This window comes from Ochotona princeps, chromosome 12 (assembly GCF_030435755.1).
Source record: "Ochotona princeps isolate mOchPri1 chromosome 12, mOchPri1.hap1, whole genome shotgun sequence".
Taxonomy (NCBI): Eukaryota; Metazoa; Chordata; class Mammalia; order Lagomorpha; family Ochotonidae; genus Ochotona; species Ochotona princeps.
Window position 1 is genome coordinate 51,586,410 of NC_080843.1, and position 16,734 is coordinate 51,603,143.

Genomic DNA, 16,734 nt, shown 5'->3' on the forward strand with positions numbered 1-16,734 from the left:
TTGTTACTAATATCTAACACCTTACTGTTATTTTTAAAAGATCTATCAAATTCAAAGTAATGATATACATAAGTATATTTAAATATTGATTAGTTCATAGGAAGTAGCATAATTTTAACTATTTGATTCAAAACCGGTTTAGAATTATGTGTTATGTATGACTATGTACTTTCACATTTTTTAGCCACTCCTCTACTCAATGGCCACCGACAACCTCTGATAGCATCATTAATGAATCATGAGTTATAAAACAAAAAGATATCACTTTTCAGCCTTTTGGCTAAGATCAAGTATAAAACAAAGATAAAACATAAAGATATATGTATATGTGTATATATACATGCACACAAGCATATATAGTACTTGTACTAACATATACACAAGCACACACACACACAAAGATTTTTAAAATAAAGTTTTCAAGGCTTATTGTCAAGGACATCCATGGCAACACATGGCACTGCTTCTAAATCTTCTCACTGGGGACTCTTGTGGTTAACTTTGTTTTTTAGGTCAAGTTGGAGAAACCTGTTACAAGACAGTTTGTTCTTCCTGTTAGTGTCTTATTATCTTTCAGTAGACTTTACTGGATTGGAGGCAGGGAGGGAGCCAGGATCCGGCAGCAGTGGAGAGGGAACAGAGAAGTCCAGGAAGTGTCCCTCACTCTCCAGAGCTCTGTTAGTTCCAAGACTGAAAAACTCAGCAAGAATCTGGAGTCATTTCACTTTTTTACCAGTCAGTGATGATCATTACAACCATATAAAGTTTATTTTCATGAAAAAGTGATATCTAAGTTTCCAAATGATTGATACATGCAAACTGATGTCATCTTGTCTACAAATTCTAGAGTAGTTCGAACTGGAAGAGAAGCCTAGGAAGTCAGATTGGTCTCTGTTTGTATTTTTCAATTCCTTAGCACCACCGTATATGAAATCAGACCAGATTCATTGGAAGACGCTGTCAGTGAAACGTAAGCTATAAATACAACAGTAATGATACACGGATAAATGCATCTATAGATAACGCTCCATTTTTTTTTTTTCAGGTTGAGTTGATTAGAAAAGAGTGTGTCATAAGAGGGATGTTTCTTCCTGTTGGCTTCTTTGTCATTCATGGTTTCAGGCAACAGATTTGTTGTGTATGAGACTCCATTAGAATGCATCAAGAGGGGAGAGAATAGTTTTTGGAATAAGAAAATGGTAGCAGTAGACAGCAAACAATGGAGTCCTCAGAGGAAAAGAATACCACTAATGGAATCTGGTACCATTCCTCATCCTCCGAAAAGCTGTGACCATGGAAGACTCTTGTCGAAATCCAGACTCACTATTACAATGGTTGGAGCTCCAGTCCCAGGTGTGCAGCTACTCAAGGGCAAGAAAAACAACTGTGATGGATTAAAGTAAGGAGAGCTGTTGGAGAGAATAGGATGCAGGGCATCATATGGGTATAACTTGACTGGTATTAGAAATGAATCATATCACAAAAGACTGTTAGTAAGGAAGTATAATTAAATGCTTTGACAACTCAGATTTCCTGTGTATGAAACTCTACTAAAGTCTCTAGTGGGCCTTGGAGGAAAGAATCCTGCTGGAGCAAGAAGGTGGCAGCAATGGATAGGGACCAGAGACGCAGTTGACACAAGAGGATAGAAGCAAGAGACACAGCATGTGTTTTTCATCTTCCAGAATTCTGCCAGCAGGTTGAGCTGATGCCTCCAACCCAAGCCTTCCATCACACTGGATGGAACGTTTTCCTCAGACCTGTAGTTCCTTGATCAGTGAGAACAGAGAATAGATCCATGAGGGTGAGAGTTGATGGAGAGAGATGAGAATAGGGAAATTAGATGGGGTAATAGGTATCTGTATCCAGGAACTGCAGTTTACATAGAAATAAATTAGATAAAAGAATGCTTTTACATTGTGGGCATGCTCAGTTGTAAGTGATTAAGCTTAAATCTTGAGTCATTCAACTTTCTCACTAGGAGAACATCTTCATTACAAACACAGAAAAGTTGATTTGTATGGTGAGCTGATAACCTTTCAAATAAGTTATTTAGATGTAAGAGCCAACCAGTTTAAAAACTAAAAAAACTGAAAATTAAAATATATATATATATAATTTGATCCAAAAAGTTATGTCTAGGAAATTAACTAGTATCTGATTTTATATACTTTTAAACCCTTTAGATATCCTGGGTTATCAGTCTGTGTTGGATGTCTCAATAAAATGTGAGCTATAAATGAATACATAAAGGTGCATAATAAATAATTATAGAGATAAAATAAATATGTACCATATACACATACAGCTACACAAACACGTATATCCATTGGCTGTAGATTCACAAATATACACAGGAAATTCAGGAAGTCAAGAATAGCCACAACAACAGAGTGAAATTTTCACATTGTAACATCTGTAGTTAATTTTCCATCTTTTAAGATTGTAGTGGGTACAAGAAAAATGTATCAGGGGGATGCCCTTCTTCCAATTGTCACTCTTAGTAATGGAAAAACATTTAGGGAACCCAGATACTTTGGGAATGAGATTTTACTAAAATAGGCCAAGGAGAGAGTGGATCTTACTTGAAACTAAGAGTTGTAGAGAGAGCAGAGAAGCTTTCAGAAAAACAAACAAAAACAAAAAACTGTCAGCACTGAAAATATCCTTCATCCCTGGAGATGTGATGCCATGTAAGGCTTGATGCCAAGACCGCCATCTCATTGTCTGGCATTCTTGCTTAAGTGCTTCTAGTACCAAAAAAAAAAAAAGTGTATCAACTGAGTGATCTAATGTTGAAGCTCAAGGATTTAAAAAATAAAAACGAATCAAAACCAAAATCAAAAGGAGGTGAGAAATAATAGGATTCAGATCAGGAAGAAATGAAATAGAAACAAAAAAAGGAAAAATCAACAAAATGGAAAGCTGGTGTTTGGAAAAAGATAAGCAAAATATACAAATCTTTAGCCAGACCAAAAGTTAAATCTAGAAAGTCACATGGTGTCTATTTGTTTCTTTAAATCCAGTAGGACTCCTGAATATGAAAATGCATCATTACGTGATTATGGAGCACCTAGTAAACTGTGAGATTCCTATATAAATACTAATGAATACATGTCAACAAATACTTTAGATATAAATATATACTATTTATATATGCATGTACATGTACAAGCACTGTTGCACTTAGATATATAGAGAGAGGTGCAGATTTAGGAAGTTCATAGAAACATCTGTGGTAATACACCATTTTTGACATTGCTTCTGACTGGTCTCGCAATAGCCTGTGTAGGCACCTTTCTTTTGGCTGAATTGGATAAGAGAGTACCCCGCAGCCAAAAAGAGCAACATGTTGGATTGGAGGGTACCTTGCTTCTGTCCTTCAGCTGCTAGAGCCTGTCTGAAGGCAAGCAGAGACAACCCTGATGGAAAAAGTAGGGAAGTAAAGGCGGGTCTTGGGAAGCAACGCGTTGACTGGAACAAGAGTATAAACTGAACCTGCATTTCGAAAATTCCATCATGAGTGGCTTCTGTGCGTTTAGGTTCAGTAGTAAAAACTGTGCTTAAATATTAAACTTAAGCACAGTTATACTTTTAATGGGACTAAAGTGGCTAAAGTACTTAGCACAATGATATAAAGTGTAATTTTTATGAAATATGTCATATTCTATTCCAAATAACTAGTTTGTGTATGAAGTTTCTGAGGGTCATCCAGTTTACAGAATGAAGAATAATTGCAACCATTGTAAACTAAAACAGTAAGTCTAGCAGGTCATGTAATATCTTACTATGTACTTTTAAAATCCTCTAGTGCTGTACAATCTGCCTTCAAGACCTCCTTAAGTAACTACACCGATGCAAGGTAAGACATAATGAATTGTGTGTGTGTGTGAGAGAGAGACCGGGAGAAACAGATTTGGGATGTAAAGCGTCAGAAGCATCATGGGAGCAGAGTTGGATCATCAGATAGATGGAGAACAGATCCCAAGAGGAATCTCCTTACTCCCTTTTCCCACTGCTTCCTCACCCCCTACTCCATACTTTACTGATTTCACTTCTTGTTTGCCTCGCACTTTTAGTTTCTATTAGCCGGACTTTTAAGAAGACATCAGCATTTCACTCTCCCAGACCAGGTCAAGGCTGGAGAGACACATTTGGAAGGAAGACAGAAATAGCAGTGACAGTAGCCCTCAGCAGAAAAGAAGAAAGCTAGCGGACCCTGAATGTCTCCCCCAACTCTCCAGAGCTCTGCTACCATGGGTGGAGGGGCGGGTGAATGCCCACCCCTTAACCCACCACCACATTGAATACAGTTACTTGACCTTACCTGAGAGGCAGGAGAGACACCAGCATGAGCCGTGCAGCTTGAGAGAATCAGCTTGAGAGAGTGAATGTACTTGAGAATCACCAAATTGGATGGGGGCAAGAGAAATGCGTATCTGCCGACTTGGATTCTGAAATTAACACTATTACACATTGAGGTTGGGTTGAGTAGTAAAGCACTGTAGTGAAATCGTGAGTTATCAACTTTTTTGACATGTCTACATTTTAACTTTTAAAACTGATATTTAAAGGTCAGCTAGTTTTTAAGATAGAAAGTAACTGAGGCTAATTTGAACAAAAATAAAATCTAGAAGATTATATGTGTCTGATTGTATACTTTTAAATCCTTCAGCACTGCTGTAAGTGAAATAACGTCAGTGTCCACTGATGAAAGCATCGATGAAACGTGAGCTCTAAATACATTTTTGTACATAAACAAATGCACTTGTAGGTGCATACATAGACACGCATTCATACATGTATTTATACATTGTCAGGAGCATCAGTGACAATGCAGGGTGTTTTGACATTTTTTTCCCTAAAATTTCCTTTTACCTGTAGGTCGGCTTCTTCTTGTATAAATTTATTACTTTTAAACTTTAAAATCAAATAATTTTTTACCTCGTGTAGCCAACCTATCAGACCTTCATCCACCTAAACTTTAACGTCTCAAGTCAGAGTAAAAATGATGGGTGCAGGTGGATGAGGGGAATATTAAAAATACTAAAGATTTCTTGTATTTCAGATTGACCCAACAACCTTTATCTAGGTCCTGTTTTGTCAGGGCCCAAATGGGGCTCAGTATCCATTCTCTCCATTCTGAAGTCTTGGGCATGGGCTATGAGACTTATCCCACTTGGGATGGAATTTGTGTCTAGTGCTGGAGATTCTAGCAGGATTGGAAATTGTTCCCCAATAGATATTTTTTCTCCAGCCATATGGCAAAATGAAGCACCACTAGAGACTACATCAAACAGCTTTCCCTCCTTTGATTAATGCCAAGCACTCAATCTTTAGGGCATCTCCCACCCCCCTTGAAAATATATACCAAAATTCCTTACCTCCAAAGTACATTTGCAACCTTAGTACTTATTCTTGTTAATGATTATCTATTCACTGGATGTCTAGTTTCAGTAAGTGATTATTAAAGAATAAGAATGCCTGATATGCATCCCTGATATCTCTTATTTTATTACTGTGGAACCTGAGTCCAAAAGTGATGACTTGCCCAGGAACCCATTGCTCATTAGTGGGAGAGCTGGTACAGAAATACACCCTATCAGCATAAGCTGTGTCCCCAAGTTTACCACTTAATGGGAGCCAGAACTTTACACACAAAGAAAATGTTACTAAATATCCAAAATTTAGTGGTTTGTTCACAAATAAAAATTTTACATTGTAGAAATCTGAAAATTTCAGTTATTAGCAAAAAGCATTTTGTTTTACAATTTGTGAAAAATTTTCTTTTAAAATTATATGTTAAGGACCTTTCTTAATTGAATTTATAATATCTGTTAAAGGAAATCTATTATTCATTTTGTATATCCTTTTTTTTAGCAGCAACATAAAAAACATTACTCGGACGATTGTGTCAACCTTTGCATTTAGGTATGTGAGATTTTCAAACACAAATGTAATTAAATATGACATTTAATAGTATTATTTCAATGGGTAGTGATATGAAAAGCAGAAAGATATGTCTACTGTATCTTAAATTTATTTATAATATTGATTATATGGTTGAAAGGCATACATAGCCATGTGGTCTTTGATTAGGGTGGGGAGGGTCAAGGTGTGGAGGAAGATGGGTGAGATAAATGGATAAATGTTTCAGCTTTTTTCCCCCCCTGTGTCCATGGGGGAAGGAGTGGAGAGGAAGAGAGGGGAGAAATAAAGGGAGAGACCCGCTCCTTGCTGTCAAACTATCAGGGTTATCTGCTATGGGGAAGAATGTTCTGAGGGTGTTACTTGAGTTATATTGATTATTCTGAGACATCGCTAGCTTTGTTGCACCAGGGTTGAAAAAAATCTATGGTCTGTTGGCTGACCAGATCTACTTCAGTGTATCCACAGACCTAGACACTTGCTGCAAAGCCTGGCCAGGAGAGTTGTTTAACCTGTTCTGCTTTCCATCTTTGGATGAGGTACCCAATGTCCTCTATTGGCTTAGATGAGCTGGACTGACTGACCTTCCTTGTGTATCTGGGTGTATTCTCTATTGAATGAGTGTCAGCAACTGAGGAGGTCCAGTCCTGAAACATGTACTCCAAGGTTAGACCACATATTCTTGTGATTTTTCCCTGAGGCCAGGGCTTGAGCCCAGCAGTCTAGTAGGGAAGTCCCCCAAAAACCTAACCTGGGAAATCCTCGGACTTGACAATCCGAAAAACAGTACCTGTCAACTGTAATATCATTTCAACCCCAAACAGCCTGTATCTCATGCAATAAGATATTGTGATTAACCAATGAACCAACCATCAATGTGAGTCAGACTGCTTATAATCTACATCAAAAAATTGTAAAACCTAATATACTTTCAAAACCCTGTGCTACTCGGAAATGGGGCGGGAGAGCAGAGAAATCTTCCATCTCCTTATAATGTGTGAGGAAAACGTGAAGTATAACCTATCAGGAACATAACAGGTAACTTACAGACAACAGACTTGAATCAGCATTAGACAATAGTAAAACTACAAAGACATACAGGGGGAATCAAGAGCGATCCTAACAACCTCTTAACAGGAGGTCATATGCACAGAGCAGGGTGGGACCCCAGAGTGGAGCAGGTAGACAGGAGGAAGCTTGTATCCCAACCCTGGAGACTCCCGGATCCTCACCAAGGACTATCAGTACCGGCACCAAGGACTACATCCCAACTGCCAAAGAGACCATGGGGAACTGGAGTACCTTCGGAGGTTGAGAACTCTGAGGTCATCCACCCCCTTTTGGGTCTACCACGTGGGATGGAAGAAGCCCAAATCCTTCCTTGCAGGATCCAAGGTCATCGGAACGACAGCCAGGAACCCTGAGCGGTCCACAGAAACAGAACAGTAAACTTCCTTCGGGAATCGGGAGAGAAGCTTTCTCTGCTCCTTACTTAGTTTCAACTTTGGATCCCTACTCTCTCTTGCAATGACCATCAGAGTCGCTCCAGAGCCCCTCCCCCAAACACACACACACACACACACACACACACACACACACACACACACACACACAAATTAGAATAGATAGGCAGAGAACAACAAGGAAAGCTTAGAACCAGACAGGAAATGGTCAACATGGACTCACACATACCTTACTAGGTAGGACACAAAGATTAATTACTCCTCACTAAGGTATTGAAGATTTCTCTGCACACCCCTCCTAAAACTGTTCTGCACCTCAATTGTTGACATATGCCTTGTTAGAGTTATAACCCAGTTTAGACTATTCTAAAATCTGCCAAGTTCAGCAAAATTATGCTTCAACACTATAAACTGCTAAATACTAAAATGAAAATAGACATGAGACAGCTGAATAGTACCCTATAGCCATTTTAAGGTGTATAGCAGCCGGTTCTGTGTATAAACTAAAATTGAAATGTCAATGAAGCAGTCACAGGATGTGGTTAAGAACTTGCATTTTTTAACATATTGGTTACTCAATATCATGTCAATTAATTCCATAATGTTGTAAATTGTCGTTGATGTTATGTTGTGGCTTTAAATTGATCGGGATGATATTCTGCCAGCTCTGCCCTCAGACCAGAGATGGTCTCCCCAAGAAACTTGAATTTACCTGGACAATAAGATCCTGGACTCTATGCTTGGTATACTCTTGCAATGAAAGAATCTTGACTGAATTTGAACTGTAATACTGCAACAAGGTGGAGGAATACACCATGGGAGGAGGGCATGGGGAGGGGTTGGGGGATCCCCAGAGCCTATGAAACTGTGTCACATAATGCAATGTAATTAATAATTTTATATATAATTTTATATACATATATAAAATAAAAGAAAAAAGAAACCTTACCTGGGAAATCCTCAGACTTGACTCTTGTTTGTGTCAGCAGATGCAGCGGCCTGGTTGATTTCTATTGTTAATATGTTATTCTCATTTGATTTGGAATATGTTACAGTTTATAAGAGTAAGGCTCACAAGGCACTTTAGACTAGCAATGAAAATATCGATAGAAATTAATTCCTTTTCATGTCAGTAACACTCAAAGATATGTAATCATGTATTGAAAATCTCACTGATAAAAATATCATACTGGTCAAAGTTATCTTTTAAGTACTTAATGTTAGGTATGACTTCATTTGGTTTTAATTACCAAATTTTCAAATATTTTATAGATTAATAAGGTTTAAACTAAATGAAAAACTTGCAGAAATTGCTTATGATATTCTCGAATTTTAAGAAAAATTCACAGAGATATATAATTCTGTTTTCCTGTTCTAGCTTGAGGAACCAGGTTGTTAGGCTTTCTTTGAAAGGGCAAGATAACATACTTTAAAACAGGCTGGTGAGGACTTTATTCACCAGCAACTACTTGTATTTAGTGAAAACAGAATGATTTTTTGTGTTTTTTTGATTTTTGAGGCAACGCTGTTATTCCTTCTACTTGATGGCTTAATCCTAAAAATGACATATTGGGATCTGATTACTGAACTAAATATAGTCAACCTATATGGCAAAAATCTCTACCTTCATCACCATTGCTTACTTTTTGTTTATTATAGGATTTTCGGGATTTTGTTGGTCTTTGTGGACATGTTTCTCATCGTTTCGGATCTAATCATCACTGATGTCAAAATTGGTTTTGGATGTCGTGCAATTTCTTTGGCTATTGCATTATTTTTTTTATTTGATGTTCTACTCAGAGTATACTTAGAAGGGTAAGTTTGAGCTCTTCATTTTTTGAAGTGCACAAAGTAATTTTTAACTGTTATAAGAAGTATCCCCAAATAATTAGTAGATCAATCCAACCAAATGTGTCTCGATTTATCAAAATAATTATCCTAGAAGCACAGTCCACAGAAAAATAGCAGTTCACATTCCAGTTTTTCATTGATTGGGTGTTAATGGTATTACTGTTGCAATGGCAGTCTAGTCTCCAAAAACTACATGCTAGAAACTTCTTTCAACAGAGAAAGCTTGGAGAGAGTTTAAATAGGGCACAGGCAGCTGGTTTGTCTGCAGGTACATTAACAAAGGAGAATCATCTGTTGAATATAGGTGCAAAAATTTTTAACCAAAATACCAACACATTGATTTCAGCAGCACATCAAAATAATCACACACCATGAACAAGTGGGTTTGATCCCAGAGATGCAAGGATGATGCAACATATGTCAATTAATTAACATTATATATTATGCCAAAATAATGAAAGATAAAATAATGAGAGATAAAACTGTGATCATCTTCGTAGACGTGTATGCATATCATTTGCATATTATATACATAACTTGAAGTAAAGAGAAAATTCAGATTTATGTAATTATTTTTGTTGTTTGTGAGAAAGGCATAGTGACAGAGAAAGAGAGAAAGTTGGGGTGTGGAGAGCTGGATCTTCCATATCCTGATTCACTCCCCAAATGGCTACAAAAGCCAAGGCTTAGCCAGGCTGAAGTCAGGAGCAGAGTTTTATCCAGTTCTCCCACATGAGTGCAGGGGTTGAAGGATGTAGACCATCTTCTGATGCTTTTCCATGCATGTTAGCAGGGAGCTGGACTGAAAATGTAGCAGCTGGATCTCAACCAGTACCCATAGGGGATGCTGCTATGGTAGGCAGTGGCTTAACCCATTACACCACAAAGATGGTCTTGAAAAAATAATCCAGGTTTTATATATACAAATGATATGCATAGACATTGCTCAAAAGAGTTAATCCAAAAGGTGAACAGACTTAAGAAAAAAATCTCAGTGTCACTGACTATCACTCTAATGCATAAGACCAATGAGATTCTGTCTCACAACAGTTAGAAAGACTATTATCAAAAAGACAAAAAATTATAAATGATGGTATGGATGCAGGAAAAAGGCAACTCTTACACTGTTGACAGTAATGAAAGTAGTACAGCAGATATGGAGACTCCTCAAAAAAAAAAATACGGATATATCATGGGGCAGGTGTTTGGTTCAATGGGTAAGCCCCTACTCAAGACACCTTCATCCCTCATCTGAATGACCGTTTTCCAGTCCCAGCTCCACAATCCCATCCAGCTTCTTGCTAATAAAAATTTTAAAATAATAGATGTCATATATCCTACAATCAAGTTGTCACACTTCAGGGCATGAATACAAAGTAATTCAGCATATCATAAAAAACACCTGTATTCTCATGTCTATCAATACACTATTTTTTTTTTAAGATTTTTTATTGTTATTGGAAAGCCAGATATACAGAGGGGAGGAGAGACAGAGAGGAAGATCTTCCATCCGATGTTTCACTCCCCAAGTGAGCCGCAACGGGCCGGTACACGCCAATCCGATGCCGGGAACCTGGAACCTCTTCCGGGTCTCCCACGTGGGTGTAGGGTCCTAAAGCTTTGGGCCATCCTCGACTGCCTTCCCAGGCCACAAGCAGGGAGCTGGATGGGAAGTGGAGCTGCCGGGATTAGAACCGGCGTCCATATGGGATCCCGGGGCGTTCAAGGCGAGGACTTTAGCTGCTAGGCCACGCCGCCGGGCCCAATACACTATTTTTTTAAAGGTTTATTTATTTGAGTTACAGAGAGAAAGCAAGATCTTTTTTTTAAAGATTTATTTACTTTATTACAAAGTCAGATATACAGAGAGAGGAGGAGAGACAGAGAGGAAGATCTTCCGTCTGATGATTCACTCCCCAAGTGAGCCGCAACGGGCTGGTGCTGCGCCAATCCGAAGCTGCGAACCAGGAACCTCTTCCAGGTCTCCCATGCGGGTGCAGTGTCCCAATGCATTGGGCCATCCTCTACTGCTTTCCCAGGCTACAAGCAGGGAGCTGGATGGAAAGTGGAGCTTCTGGGATTAGAACCGGCGCCCATATGGGATCCCAGGGCGTTCAAGGCGAGGACTTTAGCCGCTAGGCCACGCTGCTGGGCCCTATTAATACACTATTAACAATAGCCAAGACATGAAGTCAACCTACGTGTCCATCAACATGTGAGTGAATAATGACAATGTGGCATATACAAACAATGGATTACCATTAAACCATAAGAAAGAATGATATCCAATCATTTTAACTAAAATGGATTGGAGTGGAGGAAATTGTGGTAAATGAAGTGAGACAAATATTACATGTTCTCTTTTATATGTAAAACCGAAAAAATATCTTAAGGTCAACCTAAACAGAGAATTATGATTACTGGAGCTGGGAAGAGAAGAAAGAAGAGGAAGGTTGGGTGAGGGTACCAAAAATAAAGTTAGATGGAAGGAATAAGTTCTAATGTTCTACAGTATGTGGGATGACAATAACCTATTATGCATTTTAAGAATTAATTAGGAGGGCCTGGCGTGGTAGCTTAGTGGCTAAAGTCTTCTCTTTGAATGCACAGGTATCCCATATGGGCGCTGGTTCTAATCCCGGCATCTCTGCTTCCCATCCAGCTCCCTGCTTGTGGCCTGGGAAAGCATGCAAGGACTGCCCAAAGCCTTGGGTCCCTGCACCCGTGTGGGAGACCGAGAGGAAGTTCCTGGCTCCTGGCTCCGCATTGGCATAGCACTGACCATTGCGGTCACTTGGGGAGTGAATCATCAGATGGACGATGTTCCTCTCTGTTTTTCCTCCTCTCTGTATATCTGACTTTGCAATAAAAATAAATAAATCTTTTAAAAAAAGAATTAATTAGGAGAGAGGGGTTTGAAGACTTCAAATGTAAAGTAATGATAAAGACAGGAAACATTAATATCTCAATCTGATTAGTACATATTATATACACTTATGGACATATCATGCTAAGTGTATACAATTACTAAGTGTTAAGGATTTTGAAAAGATGTTTAAAGAGATAGAAATGCTAACTATCCTGATTTGATACTCACAAGTTAAAAACATGTATCAACTTATCACAATGTATAACATAAATATGTACAATTAAAATAATTTAAAATATCTAAAAGAAATAAGAGGAAGTATATATGAACTATAATTACTGATACTTTTACTGAGAGTTGAATCATAGGGTTCAGCAGTGGTGTGACAGGTTCAGTGTCACAGTGCTAGTATCCCACATGGAATCCAGCACCCTGCTAGCATGCCTGGGAAAACAGTAAAAAGATGGCCCAACTGTGTGGGCCCTGCGTTCACGCTCCCACCTTCGGCTTCACACAGCCCCGCCCTTGCGGCCATTTGGGGAGTGAACCAACAGATGGAAGATTTCTCTCTCTTCCTCTGTTTCTCTGTCTCTTTCTGTAACTTTGCCTTTCAAATAAATAAAAAACAAACAAACAAACAAAAAACAAAACCAAAATTTGAATCAGTGCCAGCATTGTGATTCAGTGAGCTACGTTGCCACCTTACAATGCAGGCATCACATATTGGAGCATCACATATTCGAGTCCTGGCTGCTCCACTTTTGATCCAGCTCCCTGCTTATACTTCTGGGAAAGCAGAGGAATATGGCCCAAGCATTTGGGCCTCCAGTGTCCAACAGCCATGTGGAAAACATGGTGCCTTCCTGGCTGTTGGCCCCTGGCTTTGGCCTGGTCCAGCACTGGCTGTTGATGTCATTAGGTGAGTGAACCAGCAGATGAAAGTTTCCCTCTTCCTCTCACTGCCTTTCAAGTAAATGAAATAAATCTTTAGTAAAAGCATTGAGTCATAAATGTTAGTTAATAGTATACTGAATACTAGATATGAGATAATGAATTAACCCTGTTTTATCTCAATTAAAATTAAAATTTTAGTGAGGTGAGGAGACATGAAACGCGTTCTGTATCATCAGAGACCCTTGATAGTGAAGCCACCAATGCTTTGCGCTGCTAGCTAGCTTTCTGAGAAGCCGTGTGTCATGAGCCAAGCCTTGGACATGACCGATAATGGAGTCAAAGACTCAGTTCTCCAGCCTCATTTCATTCAGAGGATCTCAGAAGGCAGTTTGTCTCCTTTCCTCTTGACTTCACATCCTTATGCCATTGAATTAAGGACAGTTGTCCAAAGTCGGGCTTCTCAGAGCCTAAAAGGGGCTTCCAGATCCAAAAGAAGTTTTGCAGAACCAGTGCCCTTGTCCGTAGGAGCCACTACTGAGGAGGAAGTTATGGTGGAGGCCAACTAGCCCCTCAGTACTCCAGTGTGAGTTCAAAGCCTGACCATGCATTTGCATGCTTAAATAATAGACTCCCCTTCTTATAAGCATCTCTGTTAGTCCCCTCACGGTTCCAGGTGCTCTAATGCTGGAACATATTCACCATTCTACTGCCCAGTAGTGCAGCCGAACAGCCCGCTTTTCTTCCCTGTCAATTCCTGCCTGTTATTCAATGGTTCTGCTAAATCTCTCACTATCCTCAATAGATTGATATTAATTAATATTCATCTCAATTATATCATTAATATTAGCCTCAATATACCAATATTGTTATAGTAATGCTTTTGTTATATATAGGAATCCAATAATAAATATAATCTCATGAGTTTCATTAATTTTTATTAATGTTTTATTTTTACCTTAATTTAATATACAAAACACATTTTAAGTAATTTTCTAAAGTAGAATTGTTAGTGAGGGTGAGTCAAATAATTCATACTTTAAAAAATAACCCATCTTCTCTTGTGAGGGACAAACCTTTTATTATATTGCAGGAGTCATCAGTATTTTTCTGATTTTCTTAACACCTTGGATGCCGCCATTATTGTGATAACTCTGATGATTGATGCCACTTACTTCTTTTTCGATGTTAATTTTCTTAAGAATTTACCAAGGTATGAAACCTGTGACTTACCTCTCAGTTTTTCTTTTTCTTTTTTTATTTTTTTTTGTATTTTCTATGGCATTTATTTCTTATAGCACTTTTAACTTTGAATATTCTGATTCGGTGCCAAATAAGCTCCTTGAAAATGGAATGTTGAGATGTTCACATATTTTGGACCTTTGATGTTAGCGTGGGCCAAAATTTGAATGACTTTAATCATGAGTCTCTGAAACAGTAACAAATAAAACAGAAAACCAGGATGTTAGGTGAATATTAATGAGTGGGTAGTTTTTCAGTATAGTGGGTGGAAATGAAGATAGCTGAGGTAAAACTAGAACTGTGGTGTTTGGGATACTAGCATTTCCCCATCTTTTTACTTGAGCAATGAAGAAAAGGAGCAAATACAGATTGGGATTAACCTCACAAGGTTTTGCTCCTTACTCATTATCTGACTGCTTTCTGTACTTCTGCTTCCCAAGCTTCAGTTCAAACCCAGTTAAATGTACTGGGTGCTTTGGAGTTGCTTGAAAATAACGAGTCAATATACTTCTCCCACAAGCAACCTCAGTGTCACTAGAAGTACTAGAAGAAAAACACCTTGGGCCCCATCCTGGATTTACTGACTCTGTACCCCTAAGACCCAACAATCCATTTTTTAACAAGCTTTTCCTGATAACTCATTTATGTTTGCTCAAATTAGAGAATTGTTGGTACAGAATATCAGACACTTGGAAAGTGTCTCAATCTGCTTGCCTGACACTCATTAGCAGCAGTAGTGAATCTTTGTTACTAATGGGAATAACATTGTTTAATAATACCATATTTTTTTAGGGAAATTTTTTTTAATTTTTTTAAAATTTATTTTTTATTATATTTTTTACAATCTTTACATAGTTGATTACGGTAAAAAGGTTCAAGGGCTATAGGGAAGTCGGTAAGATTATTATTTCCATATTGCTTCCTTCATGTATCTGAGGTAAAGGGGGATATTAAGGGAGAAGCCCCACCCAGTTTCCCACCCACCCCAAGTTCCGGATGTGGGGCATGCTCTGAGATACTTGCTCAAGTTTTTTTGATAGATCACCAGTTATGAATCGCTGCCAGTCTCGCCACTCAAAGCACGATGAGGTCGTTGAAGAATCCACTGAATGACATAGTCCATCATAGAGTCTCCATTTGCCCAGTATTTTGCTGCCAACATATAGCTGAGGTGGTTAATTGACCTGTTCTGTCTTCTGTCTTTTCTTGGTTAGGGTTCTGAGTCTGGTGTTTCGACTGGGGAGATCCCCAAAGAAACTTTGAGGTATTCCCAGACCAGATTCTTGTATGTTCTAGCAAGCACAGGGCCCGGCACAGTCCATCACCACGATCAGCTGGTGGTTGCAATTGCTGGGTTGGTTCCGTTTTCAGTCCCGACTTCCACTGGAACCAATTGGTGTTGCAGTCCAGCCTGCTTCTGCCCAGCACATACTCGGCCCTCACATAAACCAGTGGGAGCTGCAGCCTAGTCAGAGCGACCCACAATAACCCCCACCAGGCCCGCCCCTAACCTGATTTACCAGTATGTGTAGCAGACTAGTCCAGTCTGTCCCACATCCCATTTGGCTCTCGTACATGTCAATGGGTATTAAAGCTTAGTTCCATCTAACCAGCTCAACTATCCAGCCCTCACGGATGTAGTTGAGTGCCTGTCTGTCTAGCCACCCCAGCCCCTGGGGAAAAAAATTTAAACTGTAAATGTTAAGTTCACAAAGAGCTTATCTTGCTATTATTTTTCTAACAGAATTTCTCAATTTTAACATTATTGATATTTTAAGTCAGACAATTGGTGTGGGGGAAGTCTTAGTCATTGCACGGTATTTGGCAGCAGTCCTGGCCCTTATCCACTAGATCTGTTACCCCTCAAACCAACAGCTATGACAACCCAAAATGTGTCTGGACAGTGCCAGACATTCCCTTGGTGGGTGACTGGCAGTTAATGACATAATAGCGCTTGCTTAAGAACCATTGCTCTAGACTTAGTCCAGACTAACAAAATCATGTTTCTGCAACAAAAATTAATCGTTTAATTCTTAAATTTGTTGTTAGACTGGCAGTCCTCTTCCGTCCTCTACGGCTTATAATTTTGATAAGAGTTTTCCATCTGGCTCATCAAAAAAGACAACTTGAAACGCTGACCAGAAGACTGGTGAGTGGGCAGAACATCTGCTTGGGGACATAACAGCAAGGGCTACAATATCTTTATAACATTCTTTATTTTTATGTTGGTTTGTGATTTACAAATAAATTAATGATTGTTTTAACTCTCAGGTTTCAGGAAACAAAAGACGATACCAGAAAGATGGATTTGACCTAGATCTCACTTATGTAACAGGTATGTGAAACTTTGATGTTAATTTACCTGTGTCAATGTCATATTTTTCTTATATATAGTTCAGTTTTTAGATTGCTTTTGCCATTTTTAAGCCATGTTCTTCTCAGGTCTCAGTGGAATGGTCTGACTCATTTGTAGTTTAGCCCTGGAACTGG

At 38.8% G+C, this 16,734-nt stretch overlaps 1 protein-coding gene across 1 annotated transcript in view; it reads left to right on the forward strand.

Annotated features, from left to right (window-relative positions):
* Positions 1–4,464: 4,464 nt before the first annotated feature.
* Positions 4,465–16,734, forward strand: part of LOC101528281 (phosphatidylinositol 3,4,5-trisphosphate 3-phosphatase TPTE2-like) — a 35,571-nt gene continuing 23,301 nt past the window's right edge. The window contains exons 1-6 of the mRNA XM_058670828.1: positions 4,465–4,729; positions 5,881–5,931; positions 9,051–9,206; positions 14,096–14,215; positions 16,294–16,393; positions 16,516–16,579. Coding sequence (XP_058526811.1) covers positions 9,082–9,206; positions 14,096–14,215; positions 16,294–16,393; positions 16,516–16,579 — 409 coding nt within the window. The 5' untranslated portion in view covers positions 4,465–4,729; positions 5,881–5,931; positions 9,051–9,081. The remainder of the gene's footprint in view (positions 4,730–5,880; positions 5,932–9,050; positions 9,207–14,095; positions 14,216–16,293; positions 16,394–16,515; positions 16,580–16,734) is intronic.